Raw genomic sequence first — 23,861 nt, 5'->3', positions numbered from 1 at the left:
TCCCTTTGGTTGGCAATACAAGTTTGTAAAGGCTTTGGGATTTTCGGGCTCAAGTGGTTTCTTTTAACTAACCCAGTTTCTGATCATTTGGGGATTTGTTCCAGACACCAAACCAGAGACTTCAATTTCAGGGCTGGTGGGGTGGAGTAGAGGGTGAGGGCAGGCAGTGAGGTGGGGGCAGGGTTTATATACAGTAAGAGACGTGGTCACTAAGAAGTAGACCAAAATGAAGTCTCAGTTGCATTTTGTGACATGAGATTTACATTCAAAACAGAAAGGAAGACAATGAAAGAAAAAATCATGTTATTATTTACAAAAAGGAATAAAAAATTTTCAGTATACAGATGTAGAAGGAAAACACCATGAGCAGTTCATTGTAGTAATGATGTATGTATATGATTTAGATTAGAATGTCTATCAATGCAGTCCACTCAATATGCATAGGAGTAAAATAATATGCTAAGTTTAATTAAACTCTACATTCAGTAATGTTCACTATTCACAATATTTCTGATAAACTCTAGCAAAATGGAGACGTGTTTCTCTATGTTTCGTTACACTTAATTCATAAGTAGGGCGATGCTTCTGATGACGTCAAAATGAAGATAAGGATGGTGACATTGTGGGAGAAAGGTGATTCCAAGCAGTGGGATTAAAGAAGAGGTCACCAGGGAAGAACAACCAAGAAAGGAAACAAAATAATTCACTTTATTTTCAGAATGACTACATAGAACTCTAGAAGCATAGATATCTAGAAGTTAGATATCAAGGGGAAGCCTGGAAGCTCCTTGGATATAGTGACAAACATAAGAATCAAAAACATTTCTTGTTGAGAATTCATAGAAAATTTTAGTGAACATAATGTCAGCACGTTAAGGTCTCTAGGAGCTAATTTTTAAAGCTACATGTTTCCATGTGGGAGAAAGGTTGTTAAATAATTGTTATGTAACATTTTAAAAGGTTGATGGGACCAGGTGTATATCTGCAATCCCAGGATGTGGGAGGTGGAAGCAGAAGAATCAGGAGTTCAAGGTCATCCTTGGCCATATTGAAAATTCTTGGCCTGCCTGGATTACATGAAATCCTGTCTCAAAAATGAACCAATAAACAAATAAATAACTGCTCAAAGAGACATGCAGCTATGAATAGGTTGACTTGGTCATGTAAAGATGTCATTTTTAACACTAGATTTATGGAAAATACCAACAGAGGACTATACAGATTTTGAAAAACTAACAAACAGTAACAATTAAGCCCATTGGAGGGGTCAGTTGGGAGAAATTAAACCAGTGTTGGAAGGGAGCAAGGAGGGCTCCACATGGGCATTCCTATTGCAATTGGCCCAATGCAAAATCCAGAGCCTCCCTGGGAAGAGTCACGTGACAGCTACATGAACTGGAGGACTGAAGCTCAAAAATGATGCTGAGTGGAAAAAAAGAAACCTGTGGGAGTTTACAGTCTTCATGCCATGTATGAACCAAGGGAAAGCAGGGGGCATATAGCAAGTAAAGATATATGTAATGATGGCAAAACTCCTACCCCAAGGCTGGGCGTGTGGCTGGGTGGTAGAACACATGTATGTGTAATATGTGCGAGGCCCTGGGTTCCGTCCCTAGAAACATTGCCCTATCACTGCTATACAGCAAAACAGGAAAGAAAACAAAGCCAGCTTGGAAATGGAGCACCATATTGCATAGTAAGTTACCATGAAACAGGGATTCAGGGAAAGCTGGTCTATCTTAACTGACCCTGCATCTCTCCCATTCCTTTTTCAGTACTGACGTAGGTTCTTGGCATCTAAGCCATTTGTTTCTCCAGTTTTTAATACACGAGAGGATGACACCAGGATGGGTGTATTTATGCCTTATAACAATCTCAGTCTCAGTCAATTCCAGATTTGTCTTGCATTGCCACGCCAGAGAACTGGTGTGCCAGCACTAAGTGTATTCTATCATTCTGCACAGGGCAGAATGACATTGGAGAAGGGCATAGGAGAGGTTTTCAGTGAGATCTTTGATGCCGTTAAAATGTGAGGAATTTAAAAAGTAAATATGGTACAAGAAAGCTTCGGAAATACAATACAGAATGATATAGAATACAGACTATTGTATCATTCTATATTTTCTGTGTGTTGGAAATACACAGGTCAAGGGTTTCCTAACCCACACGTTTGGGATCAGAAGTACTTTTGGGGTTCGGAGTATCTGCATAGACATAGTGCCTTCTTTATCTTAAAGACGGGACCCAAGTGTAGACCCGAATTCTGTTATTTTCATCTGCAGATGGTACGTTCAGCTTGGAGGCAATTTCGTAGTTTTCAGTGGGTCTGAGTTATGGCTGTGATACATTACATGAGATCAGATGTGGAATTTTCAACTTTGGCCAGTGCTCCAAAAGTTCCCAATTTTTTGGATTTTCAGATTTAGATTTGCTCCATCTGTGTGTCTTAGAAAAATGAAACCCAATCAGCTAAAGTTTTCAGGCTAATATACGCCCCCCCCCCTTTAATTTTTGGAGACTTAAGTCTTACCTAGTTAGATACAATATTATAACACTATGCTCAAAAATCGGGAATTACTAACAGCAGAACTTTAGAGTCTATTATCTAAAGCTCCGTCATGATTCGCCAGACAGCTGCATCTGAGAAATCAATTGGAATATCATTAAAGATGCATGAGCAGTGACTTAAAGTCACATTGGTGTTCTCATTTTAACCAACAGTAGCAACCACAGGGTCATCTAAATTACAAATTTAGATTCTAGATATAAGAAAACAGAAATCCAAACAAATGGGGACAAAGCAAAGGCAACAATTCTACTGTATGCAGCTGAGCATGGGTGTGAACCTCTGCAATCCCAGTACCCTGGAGGCTACCATACGAAGACTGAGTTTGAGGACAGCCTGGCCGACATAATGAGACCCTGTCTCAAACAAATAAACAAACAGGCAAACAACTAACCAACCCACAGAACCCAGATAATTCGACAGCAAAGTTAAATAAGAGATAATTTTTCAAAACAGAGGAAGACATGAGAATTTGACAAAAGCAATATCCAAAGTGGCCCAGTCTTGGGCTTTACCTGGAAACAGAGGACTTGGTGGCCTCAAAGGCTGCTTCCTCATGTATAAAATGTGTGTGTCTTATTGCATTCTCTCCACCTCACAGAACAGCTAAGAGGATTAAGGTACTGCCTGAACCGTGAATGCCAAGTGTGATCTCTGCAACCACTGGCATGAACGTGATGGGCTGCCATGGCATGACGGCACCACGCCCTGTATATTCATCTTCTGTCTGACCCAGGCATATTTCAGACAGGAATGGCTCTCAGCGTCAGCGGACATCCAACAGAAAAGAATGAAGAATGGGTTCAGGAGTAGAAAGGTCTTTCGAGATATCTAGCTTTTGCGTAATGGGTCTCGCTGCTGAGTCCCGTCTCGCTAACTCACGTTTTTCTTCCTTTAGACTAGGAGACACACACATGTAAATTCCAAGGAGTGAAAATCCCTCCTGAGGTTAGGCATAGCTTCCTGAACTTCATACAGGGCTTGAAGCACAGGGTCCTGCTATGCAGGCAGGCACTCTTGGATGACATAGACGGCTCTAGAGGCTGTCTGGCCTCTGGCAAAAGGAAACACTCCTCAAGTACTGGTCACCATCAATTTATTGCCAAACCACAGATGAGCTAGGGCAGGGATCTCTCAGTATCTAGCATCTTTCTGGGTCACAGTATCATTAGCGGGCTCTAGAAAGTGATACTATGCCAGGACTCGTGGCATTGCTAAATAGGGGCCTGCTTTAAAACCAGCACATCACTAGTGAGTGTGGCTTCTTCAGTTTTTGATGTGTTTCTCACTGTCTCATTGCTGAGCTGATTTACCCAGATAGTGTTTCTCTGTTGCGACTCCACATTATAAATACCCGAAGGCCTTTTTGAAAATTCTGAGGCCGTGGCCCCGTCCCAGACGGATGAGTCCATTTCTGAAAGTAGGGTCCCAATATTGCTTTAAAAATAATGTTTTTAATTTATTTTTTGAGAATTTCATACAGCATTTTTTTATCAGATTTTCACCCTCCCCCAACTCCTCCCTGATTCCCTGTAACCCCCTTACCCACCCAAATTTACTTCTTTCTCTTTTGTAACAACAACAAGAAGAAGCTCCGAGGGGGTCCCGTTTATGTTGGTTGACTACGCCTGAGCACTGGGCTCACCCAGGAACGTGGTTGATATACCCAGTGCCACTCCACTGAAGAAAACCCATTTCCCCTCTCCCAGCAACTGTCAGTTTCCAACAGCTTCTTGGTGAGGGGCAGGACATCATGCCCACTACCCTTCCATGCTGGGATTTTCTCTGGCTTGATCTTGTGCACATCCAGTGCATGACTTTATGGCCTGTGAGTTCATATGTACGTCAGCCCTGCTGGGCCTGGAAAACGCTGTTTCTTTGGAGTCATCCACCAGCTCTTGCTCTCACAGTCTCTCTGTCTCCCTTTTAGGAATTTCTGAGCTTTTAAAGGAGAGGTATGATTCCATTTAGGCCAGATATTACTTGTTCTTTTATTTTGAGATGTGGCGTCATGGATTCCTGGTTGACCTTGAACTCACTATGTGGCTGAGGATGACCTCCTCATTTCTGATCCTCCTGCCTCCACATGGTGAGCCGAGCACCCTAAGGCTTCGGGCATGCTCAGTAAGCCATCTACCAGCTGTACCCCATCTACCAACTGTACCCTCATGGTGGCTTTTAAGGAGAGCTTCCTAGGTGCTTCAGTTGGTGGCCCAGGAGAAGCATGAGCTCAGAAGATACAAAACGATTCTCAGGGTCTATAAGAGCAAGCAAGTGGAACCCTGATATAGCCTTAGGGCTTCCTAGGAGCTAGCTTGTTAGAACTGGAGAAACTTGCCTCCTGTAAGCCAGGCTGGTGCTAAATATTAGGGTTCCAAAGAGACAAGTGGACCCTGACTCTGGGGAACTCATCTGTATTGGCCTGAATAAGTAAAGAGGGATAGGGCTTAGCTTGTAGTATATTTGAGCCACAGAACAAGGGTGATATAAAGTTTTATGATGGCAGTTCACTGTGTCAAATGCACACCTCCAATGGGAATGTTTTGATGCTTGCTCTCGTGATGACACCGAGCTGGACCTTTGGGTATGTCAGCTAAGAGCTTCCCCACAGCCACAGGAGATGGCATCTCCTGGCATGTGAATCCATTTGTTCATAAAAGTGTGAATGTCTCCCATGAGCCAGACAGCTGTTTGAGATCCATTGGCATTAACCAAACACATTCTTGCCCTTGGAATGTTTTGTGAGAAGCCCATCATAATACATGTTAGATATTGTGGAATGTCAATGAGAAAAAGTAGAAGAGATGAGGGTATGTGTGTGTATGTGTGCATGTGTGTGTGTCCTGGTAGAGCCTCGTTGAGAAACCCTTAGCGAAGGGTTTAGTGATTTAGCTCAGCTTGAAGACTCATTCATGATGTGTGCATAGCTGAGCCAAGATGCAATTCATAAAGGATAAACAGTGGTGCCTGTGTTCTTAGCCTGCCTTCTGTGTCTCCCAAGCTGTGCTACAAACCTACAACAGCTCACAAACCTGTTTCCACTCCCTGCAGCTTCCAGCCTTAGATACCCGTGTAACTTTCTAGCCTAGGGTCCCCCACCTAGAAGCTATTTAATACAGATGTGAATTAAGTTATTTGAACTGGGGACTGCAAGATGGCTTAACAGGTAAAGGTGCTTGCTGCCAAAGTCTGGGGACAGGAGTTCCTTCTCTGGAACCTACATGGGGGAAGGAAACAATTCCTGCAAGTTTTTCTCTTACTGCGATACACACACACACCACAAATAGATGCAAGAATATTGTAATAATTTGTAGTGCATAATTATCTGTGAAATGGAATTATTGTTATAACTTAGAGTTTACTGTCTGTCTCTTAGGCCCACAACACTCTCTAGGCAGAAGAAAGCATCTTGAAAATCCAGCATTAGGGTCGATTCTGGAGACCAAACCAGTGAGTGTGATGTTCGGATGTCCCACTTGCGTTCTGTTGTGGACAAAAGACCTCAGTGATCTTCCAGGGAGCTAAGTCTCTTCTCTGAGCCAGGAGGACAGAGAGAGACAACATTTGCGAAGCTGAACCAAGGATTATGGGCAAAGATGTCTTAGGTGTGGTTGACCGAGAGCAGTTCACAGCGTTCTGATACGAGAACAACCTTTAGGGTATTGACTTACCTATTGAAGTGGTAGATATCCTGAATGTTTCCAAAAAGAGCAGCCCTATCTTCAGTCCCCAGGGGAAGTTTTGTTTGGTCCCGGATGCAGGCAAGGTAATCCTGTGAAGCCAATGAGAAGGATGCCTTAGGACTCCTGGTTTCTTCTAAGACATTTTTAATATGCAAGATGAATCACTGGCATCTGTTTCAAATAATTATGGTACTAATGCACTCATTACCTCCACCACAGATGACAGACAGATGTTCTCTCATTAGCGAGCATAATACTTGCCTATTAAGGAGCATGCCGTTGTAGCAAGGAGAGGGACAGGATGGCCTACATTAACGCATCCCCCAGCTTCCCACTCCATCAGAGCTTTCTTCTATGGATGCTGGTCACAGTTAGTGATAATGTCAAAGTTTGGGCAGGCTATTTCCTATGCCCTTGAATGGTTTATGTGTTTAAAAAATTCAGGGGTCTCAGGGAATAGCTCAGTTGGAATGTGCTTGCTGCGCAAGCGTGAGGACCTGAGTTCAAGCCCTGGCACCCACATGAAAAAGCTCACACTGGTGACAACACATGCTTATTGTAATCCCAATACCGGAAAGGCAGAGATGGGCACATTACTGGCGCTTGCTCATTGGCCAACCAGCCTAGTACAATTATCCAATCCCAGGACAATGAGGATCCTGTCTCAAAAACCAAAGCAGACAGAATTCGAAGAACAATACCCCAGGCTGATGATTTCTTGATTCCACAAGTACTGGTCATACACATTTGGAGTTCAGATTGTGGGAAATTAGAAATAAAAGTTCAAGTGTGATAGAGTGTTTAACACAAATTGTTAAGGCTTAAAGACATCAGATACTTACGCATAGGACCAGATCCACGGCAACTTGGGGAAGTTTAGAGAGTAAGCATAACTCTACCTTTGTTAAGTGTGTTAAGTTAGAGTATTGAACCGTGGGGAATGGAAATAATTTTATATGCCTAACACTTAAACAGCTCTTAAACACATCCCACATCAGTCAGACCCACAGAGGGTTAAGCCAACATGGCCCAGATGCTGCCTGGGTTGCCAAGAGACGGGAAACTGCCTTCTACTCCTTGTGTGCTCAGGGGTTCATAACTCAATGTTCCTGTCTCCACAACTGCTGAAGAATGGACTCAGTAGGAAACAAGGACAGAATTAAAAAAAAAAAGTGAGAACAGCTGAAATAACGTAAAATAAAAAAATAAATACAGTCTCCTCCCCAGGACTGTACGCTGTAGCTCCGCTTCCTTCCAAGCACAAGATGTGACCTACAGGCATTGGCTGGGGGCGGGTATGGTACAGCATTGGGGGAGGGTACATTCGCAAAATAACAGAGAGCACAGCTCCCCTCTGTACCCCAAATTCCAGCAGACCACAAGACAGTGCACCAAAGAACCCACTGAAGAGAAGCTAGGGTTTCACCTCCATCAGGTTCTCATTCCCTATGCCTTTTCCTTAGCCACACTTATTCTCACTCTTTCTGTTCCTTCTGTAGACAGCAAAGGCTAAGTTGTCACTAGCTTCTTAAAGTAGCACAGGTCACTGTTCATACGAAATATGTTTTCATTCTGGTCCCTTCCATTTAAAAAGTATTACCACATATGACTTTTTTTTTAAATTTATTTATTAAATATTTCTGTCTCTTCCCCACCTCCGCCTCCCCTTTCCCTCCCCCTCCCCCAATCATGTCCCCCTCCCTCCCTCCCGTCCCGTGGGAAGTCCAAGGAAAACCCTCCTCTGTCCAGGTCTCGTAAGGTGAGCATCCAAACAGCCTAGGCTCCCACAAAGCCAATGCATGCAATAGGATCAAAAACCCATTGCCATTGTTCTTGATGTCTCAGTAGTCCTCATTGTCCTCTATGTTCAGTGAGACCAGTTTTAACCCAGGCTTATTCAGACCCAGGTCAGCTGGCCTTGGTGAGTTCCCGATAGAGCATCTCCATTGTCTCAGTGTGGGTGCACTATGACTTTTATTATCTTTTAAAGCAAGCTTTGTTGCTAACTGCTTTTCCTTCCCCTCTCTCCTTCCCCCCCCCCCCCCCCCCCCCCCCCCCCCCCCCCCCCCCCCCCCCCCCCCCGTCTCTCCCTCTCTCCCTCCCTTCCTGGAAGTGAACACCTCATAAGAAATCAGGCTCACACGGTTTCAGTGTAGTTTGCTGGCATTCTCTTTGCCCCACCTCCGCAAGCGAAGCTCATTATCACTCACAGAGGGACAGTGATAAGGAAGTTCTGTTTGCGTAGGGGAGTTAACGTCCAGCCAAGAGCAGCTACCCAGGGCTGAACTGAAGCAACAGTACATTTGAACAACATGTACCACCTGCTCTTCATCAGAAAGCACTCTCTGAGAGCTAGTGGGACGGTTCAGTAGGTAAAGGCACTTGCCATCAATCTGATGATGCCCTGAGTATCCCCCACCTCTCCTCCCTGCCCCAGAACCCACTTGGTGGACCAATCCCACGAGTTGTTTTCTGACCTGCACACATAGGCTATGGCCGGCACTCCTCCCCAAAGAGATGTCAAACAAAACAAATTAATATTTTTGTTAAATTATACATGGTACATAAAAATGATCTAATACTCAACTCTGATACATGCTTTTTTTTTTTTACAGTACCTCAGTATGGCATTAGCCACTTAAAGAGATTTGTTATTTTAATGTGTGTGTGTGTGTGTGTGTACTCTACACAAAGTGTACGTGCCCAAGGAACCCAGCTGTGTCTGATCCCCCTAGAGATGAAGTTACAGGCAGTTGTGAGCTGCCCAACCTGGGTGCTAGGAACGAAACTTGGGTCCCCTGGAAGAGCAGCAAGTGCTCTTAACCACTGTGCCACCTTTCCAGATCCTAATCAGACATTTTCAAGGAATATTTTGAATGTCAAATTAAGGGAGTTAAACTAGAGACCCTGGCCTATACCGACGCACGAGGCTGAGACGTAAGAGCAGGGATGGGGACAGATGTAATGCACAGGAGTGGCTACAGCAGGCTGGGAAGGAAAACTCAGCTACAACCCTGGAAGAACTGCATCTGCTGCTGGAGACGAAGCCTGTGGCTCCCCCTCAACAGATCTCTGGTGGACAGTACTTGGAAACGCTGAGAGTTCATGGCAGAGGCCCTATGTTTTAAAGGCTGCTTGCTTTTCTGATATCGCCGAGAAAAGAGGCCATTAGGAGTCCAGATTTTTGTAGGTCATTCTAGATAACAGATCAAAGCGGGATGGCCCTACTCTGACCATAATTAAGTCTTTTAAATAGGGGACGTTAACCATGAACCAGTTGCGGGAAGCGACTGTAGCATAGGCTGCCCCGGCAGCTGTAATCATTTGAAGCCAAAATGAGAGGCTGGAAGTTCAGCCTAATAACAGCTCGCTCTGGGCTCAAATGACAGAGCGAGGACATCCGTGAACTCAAGAGAGCCCATCACTGGCTTCATGTCAGCACCTATGGCTCGCAAATGGCTCATAACCAACCCACAGAAGGGTCTGCGCTGGAAAGAATTCTTGGCTATGAATTCTTCACTCTGCATTGGGGGCAGGAACAGCAGAGACACTCAAAAGGAGAACGTTCTGCCACTCAGTTTCACTTCTGAGGTTTAAAAATCTGCTTTAAAGTATCCAGTTTTTAAGCAGTTTATGTCCTTAAGATCCCCTTCCTTGAACAGCTTCTACATGACTGTTCTCCTCCAGCTTCTTATTTGAAAATACCGAAATCGAGTCTAACCTGGTGCCTGTCGAGGTGTGGGAGTGGACAGGAAGCAGTTGGCAAACCCACAACAATATAAAGAGAACCTGAGGAAGCATGTTGACACGTTGATGTGAGTTTGGCTGTGTTTCTATCACTGGCATGTCTTTTTAAATTATTTTAAGAAATTATTGTTTTTATTTTATGTGCATGAGTGCTTTGCCTGCATGCACGTCCATGTACCACAGGCAGGCCTGGTGCCCATGGAGGTCAGAAGAGTACATCTGATCTTCCACGGACCTGTTGTTACAGGTAGTTCTGACCTGCCACACAGGTGGTAGGAATGGAACCCGGATCTCTGGCAGAGCGGCCAGTGCTCCTAAACACTGACTCACCCCTTCAGCCCCACAATTGGCATATCTTATTCTTCCCTGTTTAATATTTTACAAAAGCAACCGTGAGTGACAAAAGTTATAACACAGCGTACACACACACTCACACAAACATAAAACACACCCACATACACACACAAACACACACACACAAACATATACACACACAGAATCATATACTCACACAAACACACACACAAACACACACACAAAAGCACATACACATACATACACAAACATACACACAAACATATACACACAGAATCATATACTCACACAAACATACACACACAAATATACACAAACACACACAAAAGCACATACACATACAAACACACATACACAAACATATACACACACAGAAACATATACACGTTCACACAAACATACATACATACACATGCACACACATGACAGTTGAAAAAATCCTGGTCTAGATAACCATGCTGCAAAGACACACAAAAGATTGCTGCAGAAAGTTCTACAGAGATCACTGGGACAATGTCTACAAGGTGATTCAGGACATTTAGCCACTGGCTTCCCTAAACTTTCTCTTCTTGGAGATTGTGTTTTAAAATCTTATAAGCTGCTTAGCAATTACTAGAGTTAAATCACAATGAAGAAAAGATAGCTACTTATGTGAAAGACAGCTAGAGGGCCTCCCAATGGCTTAGATCTATATTCTCCTGCACTCTCTTTAGCTTGGCAGTAGTCCCACCACAGAAGGATACTGGAAACCTCTTTCCTCATCGTCTTGCTTATCCATCAACCCCACACAGTGGATTTCTGTGGCACTCTTTGGTCCAGATCCTGCTGTGAACACTTTGCACCCTGCTCATTTGATAAGAGCTCGTACAGCTTTCCTTTCTCTTGGTGGTGGTGGTGCTGCTGTGTTTTGGAGAGAGCACTGTCTTCATTTCCCAGAAGCCATCACTGGCCACCTCCTGGTATGTGTTGGGACGCCACTGAAACTAGACTGACCTATATCTGTATATCAATTTACAGTGTAAAAGGACACTCATCTTCGCTCGGCCAGACCTTTCACCTGCTTTTTCTGAGGGCATCAAGAGCAGATGCCAAGTTCTGTTTTACAAGCTAGGAGTTTACAAACGGAATCATGCAGATTCCTTTCTTTAAGTAGCTGAACATACCAGTGTCAACAAACAGGTCCTGTCCAGTTCCAGCTAAATAGCTGATAAGTGTCCAGTAGAGAAGGGCCCACATATTCAGTAGAGAAGGGAATCACATGCAAAGGCAGAAGTCGTCAATTCCAGGAAGGGATTATAACCCTTGGCAGGAGAGGAGACCTTTTAAAGAGACACTTGTGCTACCAGACCACTGGAAAACAATGGATTTCAAAGAACAAAATTTTGGTGGACTTCCACAATGAGGAGAAGAGAAAGGCAGAAGCCTGGGTGCCAGCCAGCCAGGGGAGGAACTTGCCTCCCAGGAGGCAATCACCCAAGAGCTGGATCAGTGATGGACAGAGACATAACTTGAGCAAGATTCCTTAGTTCTACATACCCGCTGCTCTCCATGCTCCCTGGTGGACTAGAGTCATTGGACTCCTTTATCTGTTTTCCTTCCCAATGTCTCCACATTGAATAGGCCTAGTTTCTCAGCTTTTCACTCTGAATTGTGGGTGTAGTGTTTCTGTCCTATCAATCAGCTCTGTCCCACCAGCCAGCTACCCAAATAATCACATAGAGATTTATTATTAATTATAAATGCTTGACTAATAGCTTAGGCTTGTTAATAACTAGCTCTTACATCTTAAGTTAATCATATTTCTTATCTACATTCTACCATGTGTCAGCACCTTTTTTTCAGCATATTCATCTCCTGCTTCCTCTGCATCTGGCTGGTGACCTGGTGACTCTGACCCTCTTCCCAGCCACTTCCCAGTTTGACGCTCCTTCCTAACTTCTTCCTGCCTACCTATTGATCAGTCAGCTCTTTTATTAAACCAATCAGTAGGCATCTTGGCAAAGACACATCTTCACAATGTATGAAAAGATTATTTCATAGCAACTTGTTTCTTTAATTGACATACTGGGGGCAGGCAGCTGAGCCTAATTTGCTAGGGATGCCAGGGTCTAGGATATCACCTTAAAAATGTCAATAACAGGAATGGAGGCTTCATAAAGGAGAGGGGAGAGTAGCCAAGTCCCTGAAGATGAGGTATGAAAGTAGAGAAAAGAAGAAAGAGAGCACAATATACAGGTAGCTAGAAATGAGGTCCAGGGCAACCAAAGTCAGATCCTTGAATGGAAGTGGCCATAGCGGGAAGAATGTTCAGAGTTGAACTTGGCTCCAGAAAGCAAGACTAATTACTACTAGAAGGCAAGGCCTTGAACTGATGGGAAGATCCTGGAGGCTCTCGCCAGCTGTGCAGATGGTGGTATTACAGGGATCAGTAACTTAGGAGACCACAGAGGATATATGCGTGCTTTGTGGTTGGCTTTGGACCCCTTTTCCCATTTCCTTGGTATCACTAGAAAAGTAAACACTAGCTTTACCATTCTTCAGCCTCTTGGTCAAAATGGTAAAATAAATACCTCTAGCTTTGGGGGGGAGACATGACATTCTCATCTACTTTAAAGATTAAACATTACGTACTATTTTATTAAACCAATCAGAAGGCATCTTGGCAAAGACACATCTTCACAATGTATGAAAAGATTATTTCATAGCAACTTGTTTCTTTAATTGACATACTGGGGGCAGGCAGCTGAGCCTAATTTGCTAGGGATTAACTCCTTTAAGAGTTAATCTAGCTGAGTCTGTTAGTCTCCTGGCCAAGACAAGTCCTCAGAGAGGACAATTTCACCTAAAGCCATGCCAAAAGATGGAAGAAATAATCAGTCCTTTAATGAGAATATACATATATCCTCGGCATTGTGACCTGATATTGATAATGGTGGCACACACACACATATATGTGTAATATATATGTATATATATTATATAATATATACACGCACACACATACATACATATATATGCCACCAGTATCAATATCAATCTGGCCCCTTTCTCAGTCAAACTTAAAAAAGTGTAACTTCCCCTTTCCCTTCCTCGTATTTCTTTTTCTTTTGGATGCTTGCCAGAAGTCTAAGCATGCCTTCCCAGCTACTCTGGGATTTCCTACTTGTCCTCTGAAGCCCCCTGCCCTCTGTCTGACACACATCTGGTCCCTGCCCTGCAGCTGCCTGTTGACTTCCATTGCTTAGCACGCTGGCCTAACTCAATGGCTTTCTTCCTCATCTCTGTTTCCTCTCCCCTGGCAGCTGCCGAGATTTACTGCTTGCCTGCCCTGTCTTGTTTTCCTCTCAGACTCTAAGAAAATTGTCCCGAAGCTTCTTTCCGAGTCTAAGTTTTTTTCTTAAAAAGTCTAAGAATCCAATAGAGGGAGCTCCAAATTCCCTAGCAATGGTGACAACAACGAGAGGATACAAGGAGACTGAAGAATGCTTCAGCATCAGTGCTCAGAATACAACCACAGGGAGGCTGGTTAGACCAGAGCATAAGGGAGCACAGAGCATGGCCTGAACCTGAGAGGGGCATTTAGGAGGCAAGGAGGGTGAGGGAAGGGAGTGGGTCCAATGAGAGGCGTGGTTTGAGTCTAGGGTTCCCTCTCGTCCTCCTCATTTTGTCTCTGAGGAGGAACATGCAGTTCTACCAGCTCCCCACAGGAAACTTTATTGTCCACTGAGGCAGCAGGTGTGCTGGAAGGCACTGAGTACACAGGACCCTTGGTTTCCTCTTTTGTTGGGCCATAGCAGGGAGATGACTGGGCCAGGATCCTAGGCAACTGCTATCTTCTCTTTTCCCTTTTCCTTTTTCCCAAGTGGTGGGCCTGTGGAGCCATAGTAGGGTGGTCCCAGGCTTGTCTGGCAGGCTGGGGACTTCTCAAACCAAGGTGAAATATTCACTGACATCTGAGGATTTGTGGTGAACAGAGACAAGGCTTTCAACCGACCATGTATAGACAGTGGGGCTTTGCATGCCTCAGCCTTGTACTCTGCTCCAAACAGGGCGTCTCGTAGCCACTGTCCTCTGCACAGAATGCCTGGGGATGGCTATGTCTGATAGCCTGATAGACTGGCTTAGCATCACAGGCCTCTGGCTGAACCTCTGCACGGTCACCTTTGCTCTCTATCCCTTAGGGAACTGAAGAGAGGGTAGCATTAATCTGGGGGTAAAGATAACACAGCGGCCCGGGACAAGCTAAGGTTATGCTGACATCTCCAAGAAATCCCCAGGACTGGAGTTACCTGTGGGCAGTTGGCTAAGAGGGCTCTGGTCCATATGTGAAGATTTGGGGTCCTTCTTAGGGACCATTGACAGAGAGCTGGAACTAACACTTCTCCTGTGTTTCAGGGTCAGAGCCCACACGAGTGCCTGCTTATGAAATGTGATTTTAGGGAATCTCAGGGCTAGCACTATCCCACCTCAGTAGACCAGCAGTGCGCACTAGCAGGAAAGAGTCACTCAGGAGTCCTCAATCCTAGCAGGAGCAGGGAACAACAGCTCCTCAAAATAGAGGCTTAGCAAGGAGTGTCAGAGATGCAAGACTTTGGGTATTGCAGAATACAGTGCCCACCCTGATGGAGATCAGGCACTGAGCCAAAGTGAGGACAAGGGGATCCCCTGGATTTGAAGCACAAACCTGACATGATGTCCCTCACCTTTCCCAGAAACAATCTCAGGAAAGTTGGGCAGGAATGAATGTCTAACTCCAATGCTAGAAGGAGATATTGACTATTCGGAAGAGGGGTAATAGAGTAGTGTTAGATCTGAGATATTTGGCTGTAGAAGAAGACTTGAGACAGCATGTCTCAAGTCTATGACATGACGTCTCACATCCACGGAGAACAGGGTGGGAAGTGCTATGGACACACACATTGGACACCACAAAGATCTTCCTGTATCTCTGAAGGAAGGGGGGGAAGGAAAGAAGAAGAAAGAAGGAGGAGGAGGAAGAGAAAGAAGAGGAAGGGAGGGAAAGGATGGGGAGAAAGGGAGAGGAGAGAGAAAGAAAAGAGAAAGGAAGGAAGAAAGAAGAGAGGGATTAAAAGCGGAAGAGAAAGAGAGGGAAACCAAACAGCAAGAGGGAAATTAAAAAGACAAAATGGGGAGATGGAAAGAGGAGAAAGGGGAAAGAGCGACAGGGTGGGGGTGGGGCTCACACCCAACATTGGAGTCAGGGGCAGCCCCGCAGCTGACATGAGGTCAGGTCTCATTTTAGGTTTCTTAATCTGTCACACAGAGGCTGGTCCCATTGACAGTGTGGGGATGTCTGCTAAGGACCCAGGGATGTTCTGATAAAGGAGTAATAAACCCAGAGGTTTCAGCCTCATTTACTTTCTGTAACGTTTTCAATACATGAAACCAGTGAAAAATGCAAGGAATGGCCCTCTAGTCAAGCTGTGACAAATGACACTTGTGCTTGCTCAGGGCTCTCTATTGTCTCCCTTCCTCCCTCTGAACAAGGTCATTAAGATTTCTTCACAGGGAGGAGACAAGACACTAGACCTGTTGGAACGGGGAGGGGGGGGAGGAGGGAAATGGGGGAGGTGGAGGGCAGGCTGGCAGCTCGCCCCAGAAGGAGAAGCCTGGGGAAGGAGGAGGGAGCATGGATTTTGTTAAAAGCTGACCCGTTGAGTAGAAAGACAAGCACCACTACAGTTGGGAATGTTTGGGTTGGTCTCCTAAAGGCTTTACACAGAATAGAGTCCACAGAGGAGAGGTCTATAAATATCTATTCAATTATTCATCTTTTCATGCAGTTTTTGAGTCATGGTTTTGCTAACTGTCCGGGCTGGCCTGGGACTTTCGATTCTTTCACCTCAGCCTCCCTAGTAGCTCTTATTACAGACACAAGGTGCTGTTGATTCTGCCTAAGAGGTTAAGAGTTCTTAGTGCTCAGGGTGACCATCTTTTCCTGCACTTCTCATGACCATTATAGATGTCACTAGAGCTCACTGGCCGGCCAGTCTACTGGAATCCACCAGCCCTAGGTCCAGGAAAACACCCTGCCTCAAAAAACAAGCTGAAGAGTGATAGAGGAAAACGGTGATGCTGACCTCTGGTCTCTGCACGCATGTGCAAACACATGTATGTACTCTCCTTCCCACACGCACACATGTGAACATGTAAACACCTCTATCCTAAACTAGGCTTCACGTTTTCCACATTCTCGTGTGTAGAAGCTCTTGTGAAATAAGGGTGGACACATGGCACCCCACAGAAATGCTGTTGAGGAGCCAACTCTTCTTTCCTCCTTAGCCCACAACCTTCTATTCCTTTAATCATATCAGGACTTCTAGCTCCCGAGGAGTGAACAACAGAACAGAACAAAACAAAACAGGAAAGCATTTCTAAGGCAGTCTATATGCCTTTGTATGGAGTTTAATAGAACATTAAAGAAACCTTCAAGGTGGGCTACCAGAATGTCTACTTGAATCCCCTAGGGAAAGGCACGGAACTCAGCCCGCTGTGGACACTGACCAGAAAGGTACAAGAAGAAATCTGTAGGAGGCTGATGGAGGAAGGTCACTGGCTAATAAAGAAACTGCCTCGGCCCATTTTATAGGTTAGAACATAGGTGGGTGGAGTAAACAGAACAGAATGCTGGGAGGAAGAGGAAGTGAGCTCAGACTCCATAGCTCTCCTCTCTGGGGCAGACGCGATGAAGCTCCGACCCAGGATGGACATAGGCTAGAATCTTCCTGGTAAGCGCACCTTGGGGTGCTACACAGATTATTAGAGATGGGTTAAAGCAAGATATGAGAGTTAGCCAGAATAGGCTAGCTATAATGGGCCAGGCAGTGTTTAAATGAATACAATTTGTGTGTTGTTATTTCGGGGTGTAAGCTAGCCAGGCGGCTGGGAGCAGGGCGGCAGGAATGCAACCCGCAGCTTTTTCAACAGGAGGCTGCCGTATGGGACATGCTTCCAGCCCTAGTCACCTTCAGAACAGCCCAGAGTGGAGTCACTCCTGTTAGAGCCCAGTTTCCAATAAACCAGGAGATCCCAACATGCATGATACATGCTAGTCTCCTTATTTTAAATCCACGAGGACAGTAACTTAGCTTTTGTTCTTGCTTCTGCTTTCCTCAGCCTTTTCTGTCTATAAAACCTCATCAGCTTAGCTCATCAGGCCACACATCCCATTTTATAGAACAAGGTGGTGCCTGGTTCTCAAGTACAAGTCAAAACCAATTAACAGTCTCAAGACAAATTTGTTGTATTTTGCCTTTTGTCACAGGTAAGCAGGGGGCTAAGTAACTGTTCTCTTGTGATTCTCTTTTTGTTTGCTTTTGTTTTTGAGACAGAGTTTCTTCATGTAGCCCTGGCTGTCCCAGAACTTGATTTGTAGATCAGGCTGGCCTTGAACTTGCAGAGACCTACCTCCCTCTGCCTCCCAAGTGCTGGGATTAAAGGCGTGTATCCCCGCTGCCTGGCCTTATTCATCCTTCTTGTTGTCTTTCTTCCTCTATCTCTTCTCCTTATTTCTTTGTTACTTAGTTGATTTCACATACCATTTTTAAAAACTTGCTTTTGACTTTCCTAGTACCAAACTAGGAACGAAAACAGCCAGAGGCAATTAGAAAAGGCTACAATCCTCAAAGGAAAAAAAATGTGGATGCCCAAGGACATATTGGACAGATGAGAGATGTTGGCAATTCTTTTAAGGACCTGAAAATAAGAAGACGATTCATCTCCGTCACAAGCAGAGAACGACTGGTCCTATTTGAATCATGGTACTTAGGGAAAATCAAATAAATCCTAAAGGGGCTTTTATATTGTGGAAAAATTAAACCTCAGTAAAATAAGAGTATATTATAAGATAATCAGGATCCTAACTTCCCTTCATGGCTACCCATTATCTCACCATTATTCCCGATTTACTGCTAGGTCCCGACTCTCTACTTTATCTACGTCGTCGTCTAGTCTGGCTTGCGCCACACCCTCAGCTGTTACTGATTCCCTTTCTCTGGACGCATAGAAAGTTCCCGTCATTCTTCCGGGTTCACTCAGAGACTAAGTTACAAAGTGTATGCACACCTGGACCTGCTGGCCAGCCAAGCATTGAAACCCTGCATCCCATGTCAAAGGCTTCACTCTTTAACACTTATCTTAAAAAGGGGGGGGGGGAGGGACATTTGCCACTGGTTTATTCAAATGTAGTTTTACTGGGAATCTATCACACACAACCACCCTTACTTACCCGGCAGCTACCCTGTGCCAGGACCACTGCAGGCTGCACCTGGAGCCCCTACCACTCCCATTTCACACCCAACTCTTTGCCGTCAGCTGTTTGCACACACTCCTTCCTGGCATGATTTTTCCTCAGCTAATCTCCTCCGTATCTGCTTCCCGCCCCCTGTCATCAACATCCAGACTCTACTGCATCTCCTGACCTGCTCGTGCGTCCATTTCCTTCCTTCTCATTAACCTCTGCTCTCAACACCTTCAGGACACACAGCCGCTTCTGCCTGACGCCTACAGGTTCAGTACCGTGCTAGTTTTCAAGTCTCAAACAAACAAGCCGAAAACAGAAACCAAACCCAGTTCCAGGGTAAGAGCCATATACACATATTCTCATCTGCTCCAACTCCTCCCTCCATGAGCCTGCGCCTCGTTTTGCTTACATGGATGGTTTAAAAACTTCGCTAGCCAGAAAAATGGCTAGTGATTTCAGAAGCCCAAACACACCTAGGCCATACATCTGATAATGACCTACAGCCTACCCAGAAATTAATTTTAAGAACTTTGAAATAGAGACCAAGTAACGGCCCATTCAAACAGATATGCCTTTCCCACACAGACACTGCCAATTATCACTTAACTTAAATTAGACAGTGGCAAATCATATCAGCTACTTGATAAGTTAAAGTGCCTCCCCGACTAGTCCCCAAAGCCTGTAAGAGCCACACAGCTAATTCTCCTAGCCTGCCTTCTCAGGGCTTATCCAATGTAGAGGAAACAGCTTTAAAGACAAACCCTCGTGTTGTTAGTGCTGAACTTCTTGGAACTCTGACCCAGACACAAAATGGGTTTCAATTGGCCACGAAGGTAGGGGCTACCTGGACAGAATTTTCTAGAGAGATGCAAAAGGTGGAGGAGGAGAGCTCAGTTTTCCATTTACTGAGTCACACAGATGGGTAGCAGGGCTCTTGATGTCTTCCCGTCTCCTACCATAGAGGGCTGGGAGCAAGCACGTTAGTACCATTGTTGGCACCGGTAGCAGAGGAGCACGTGGAAGCAGGGCTTAGTCTACATTTCAGCGTGCAAGTAGAGTTTGTTTGCTTTCGAACCAAAAGTGGCTCTGATCTTCCTTCCCGCACAGTGCTTTTGCGGAAGAAACCGAGAGCCAGAAGGCCACGCTGGAGCTACTGCCACTGGCCAGTGCGTGCAGAACATCTGGTGCCAGACACCTAGCATAGGGCTGGGGTGGTCAGCCATGGGAGGCCTGGCTTTGTAGAGTTCCCACTAAAGAGCTAAAGCAACGGAGTCCTGAAAAAAGGTCAGTAACCACCGTTCTCCGGAGCTCAGAAGGGGATGACTGGCAGGTGGGTATGCTACTAGCATCATACTGTGCCTGGAACCCATCTGGAGCAGGATCTTCCATGATGAACCCTGCCGCTGGTCTCCAGCGGCGCAATCTGTCCACACATAAACCTGCTGCCTTACAAGAGACGGAAACTGCAATTATGTGAAAAGCGCACATTCTACTTTTGTTCAGATCACGAAGTTAGAGCTGGGGATATAGCTAACTGGTAGAGCATTTGCCTAGTACCCATGAGGTCCTGGGTTCAATTCTCGGCAGTGCAAACGAACAACAAATTGTTGCTATAGCTATCCATCTAATCTCTCAAAATACCACCTCTGCAAACCTTGTCCTGTGTGTGCATCCACTCTCAAACCTCATCGTCTCTTTGTCTACCATCCTGTCTAAGTTCTGAGTAATAAGAGGCCTGTAGGCAAGCATGTGGGCCATTTTTTTTTAATCATTTAATGATTTATATGGGAAGGCCCAGGCCACTAGAGACAGTACCGCCTCTGGACAGGTATTCCTGGGAGCTACAGAAAGGTGGCTGTGAGCCTGAGGAACAAGCTAGTGAGCAGGGTCCTCTGTGAGCTCTGCTCCAGTTTCTGCTTCCAGCTTCCGGCTTGCGTCCCTGCCTGACTTTGCTTGCTTTTGTTTCTGGCGTCTCCCACAGTGCTAAGGAGGAAACAAACTAAAACATCAAGCTAGCTCATTCTTCCACGGTCCTTTGTCCCTGTGCAACTGGGGCTCTTCTGAATAGTTATGTTAGTGACTGCAGGATATTCCTTGCGTCTCCTGGGGCTCTTGCTCTCTCTCACACACCAGGAGCAGAGTAGGGGTGGGAACTGAGCTCCAGGTTATCCCTCATGAGGGGCAGAAGGAGTCTCTGCAACGTGAGCATCTGCTACCAGGGTAAAGAGAGCCAGAAAGGCAAGGGTTAAGGAAGGCCTGTCACTCCCAGTCAGCGGCAGGAGCTGCATAGAATTTCAACCCAGCTCAGCATTCCTCCGGTGCCCCCTCCTTTGTCACAGGGGCCAGTTCTTACAATACCACCTCTGGAAGATGACAAAGGCTCTGAGCCCCGCTTCTCCTTTTTGACTCTTCCCCACAGGGGTTGAACTCCTTCCTCGGTGCAGAAAAGAAATGCTTTTCTAATCAAAAGCAGATTAACCCCACCCTTTGCAACACCATTGTCCAGGCCTTAAACGGACCCCAGGGGGAGTGATTTATCCCCGGCTTTGTGCAAACAGAACAAAAGGGGCCCTCGACTCTGCATTCATTGTAGGCCAGCTCACAAGCCCCGCCTTACTCTCATCCCACAGACAGATTGCTGGTAGTCTGCCTACAGGCTCAGAGGCAGGGCCGGCTCCAAAACAGAAGAGACACTTGCAGCTTTTCTTGATGCAGAAAGAGACTTTTTGAACCTCTGAGCAAGCTTCAGTAATTTCCTGATTAGAAAACAACTAGTTTTATTTTCATGACAAATGGCTTAGTTCCACAAAGATTAATAACAACGCAAGGACTTTGCGGGTAACGGCTCCACATCAGCCACGTGATGCAGAAGGCCTAATCTACAATAACAGGGCACTGTTTGTCTGTGTTAATTAAAAATAACAGAAGGAAATATTTTAAAGTATAAAGAATGGCCTCTCCCGGCGCACGCGTGCGCGCACACACACACACACACACACACACACCCTGAAGGCAGTTTAACAACACGCTCTGGGCTTTCTTTCCTATTAGTGCCGCCTGCAGCTTTCCCCTGTCCTCGCTCACTGTGTGTCTGTCACTGCCAGCGTCCCCTCTCCCTTCCTTACAGGGATTTTTTATTTTACTTTTTATGAGTTATGATTTCATGTTTGGTGTTGGATGAGTACACAGAAACATATTGAGCTCAAAGATCCCACCTCTAGACCGAGAACTACAGCAACTGATAAGTTGCTGAGAAAGGGAGAACTGGCCTTGCCCAGCAATGATGACGCCCCTGACTGCTTATCTGAGACCACAGATTCATGAACAACAAGAATGGACTCAGCAGGTTGTACTTACACATTTGTCTGTCTGTCTGTATATATGTGTGCATACTCGGAGATTACAGCAGAATGTGGGGTGACTTCTTCTGTCATTCTAATTGTCATTACCAATCACTGAACTGGAACCTTGCTATTTCTCAGCTCTGCTGGCTGGGGATCGAGCCCTTGGGATCTGACTGTCTCCGTTTCCCAGTGTTGGGGTTTCAGGCATATGCAGTCATGCCTGGCTTTTCCTTCCTTCCTTCCTTCCTTCCTTCCTTCCTTCCTTCCTTCCTTCCTTCCTTCCTTCCTTCCTTCCCTCCCTCCCTCTCTCCCTCCCTCCCTCCGTCCCTCTCTCCTTCCTTCCCTCTCCTCTCCAGTGTGGGTTCTGTGATTGTGGGCCCCATGATAGCAGAGAAGCCATACTTACACACTGAGCCACCTCAGTCTCTGGAGTGGCTGTTTGTCTGGTCCAGAGTTCTGGCTGGGATGGGAACAAAGTTCTAGAAATCGACAATAGTGACGGTGACACAATGTCGCAAGTGTGGCACTGGGAAACAGAACATTCAGTTGTGTCTACTTTACTGCCACTAAAAACGATTTAAAAAGTTAATTAAAGAGCCTCATTTTGTTTATGAAAGATAAACATCAGGCAACATATTTTCAATGTTGCAGCCATTACAATATGACCACTTCTTGCTAGTTAGACCTATCAGAAAGGGGGCTGGAGTGACAACAGTAGTTACTGTGTTTACTGTTCTTGCAGAGGACCCGGGCTTGGTTCCCAGCACCCACATGGTGGTTCACGACCATTCATAACTCTGGTTCCTGGGGATCTGACACATTGGTTTGACCTCCTTGGGCACCAGGCACACATGCATGTGGTACACACACACATGTGCATATAGATGCAGGCAAAACACTCATACATATAAAATAAAATACATAACTCTTGAATGCTTCAGTTTTGTCTGGACTTTAGTTCACTAACAAAGTTCATCAGTGTGATTGACATGAGTTTGCACCCATTCCATAGAGTCTAGCTTTAGTCTTTTGGGGAAGTCTTTCCCCTGGCTTGTTGGCGCTGCCACACCTACCTCATCTTACCCCTCTACTTGCCGTAGGCTATGAAACCAAGTAATCAATCTTTTTTTAGACATGTAGGGTAAATAGGCTCTTAGTGACAGCCTGGGCCTCTTGGGTAAAGACACAGGGTTTACTGTCTAAGTGTTTGAAATGTCTATTTTGGCAGCTCAAAAGACACATTTGTGTCTGGGCTGCATTCTCGAGAGTTGAGGCTGGTGGGGATGCGATTGCCAGTCATCTGTAGATGGGGGGCTTTCTGAATCAGACTCATTTATAGAGAAAGAAGCTGACATCAGACTGACCATTTGTTTCTGGACACACAGCTGATTGTCACATGAGCCCGGAGTCCAGACCATGAGCTTTGTCCATTAAATCAACCCCAGTTTGATGCAGCCCAAATTAAAATCTGAAGGAAAAGATTCATTCCACTGTGAAAACTTTCGGCTATGTTGGAAATGAATTCCAATTCCATGTAGGTATGTAAGGTATGCTCAGAAGAACAGCATGCTATATGCATCTTGCAATTAAAAGACACTTTGATTTTATTTTTAATTAGGAGTGTGTAGGCATGCACACGTGGTGCAGGTTCTACGGGAGGCCAGAAGTGAAAATTGGACCTGCTAGAGTTGTAGTTACAAGCCGGCGTAAGCTGTCTGATGTAGGTGCTAGTAACCAAGCCTGAGTCCTCGTGGAGAGCAGTATATGCTTTAACCACTGAGCCATCTCCCCAGCCCAGATAACATTATCTTTCTAAAGTAAAAATTTAAGGGTCAGTGAGATGGTTCAGGATATAAAAGTACTGCTGCCAAGACCCGATGGCCTGAGTTTGTTTGATTCCTGGGACCCAAAGGAGAGAACTGCCTCCTGTAAGTTGTCTTATG

General features: G+C 45.4%; 1 protein-coding gene across 10 annotated transcripts in view; it reads right to left on the bottom strand.

Annotated features, from left to right (window-relative positions):
* Plekhg1 (pleckstrin homology and RhoGEF domain containing G1) overlaps positions 1-23,861 on the bottom strand; it is a 214,311-nt gene that overhangs the window by 51,167 nt on the left and 139,283 nt on the right. For all 10 annotated transcript variants that reach the window (XM_050135707.1, XM_050135708.1, XM_050135711.1 and 7 more), the window contains one exon: positions 6,238-6,338. In XM_050135707.1, the coding sequence (XP_049991664.1) occupies positions 6,238-6,338 (101 nt within the window). The remainder of the gene's footprint in view (positions 1-6,237; positions 6,339-23,861) is intronic.

This window comes from Alexandromys fortis, unplaced genomic scaffold, assembly GCF_014885135.2.
Source record: "Alexandromys fortis isolate MF-2015 unplaced genomic scaffold, M_Fortis_MF-2015_v1.1 scaffold_23, whole genome shotgun sequence".
Lineage (NCBI taxonomy): Eukaryota > Metazoa > Chordata > Mammalia > Rodentia > Cricetidae > Alexandromys > Alexandromys fortis.
The sequence above is the reverse complement of the archived record's forward strand: the minus strand, read 5'-3'. Positions and strand labels throughout refer to the sequence as shown.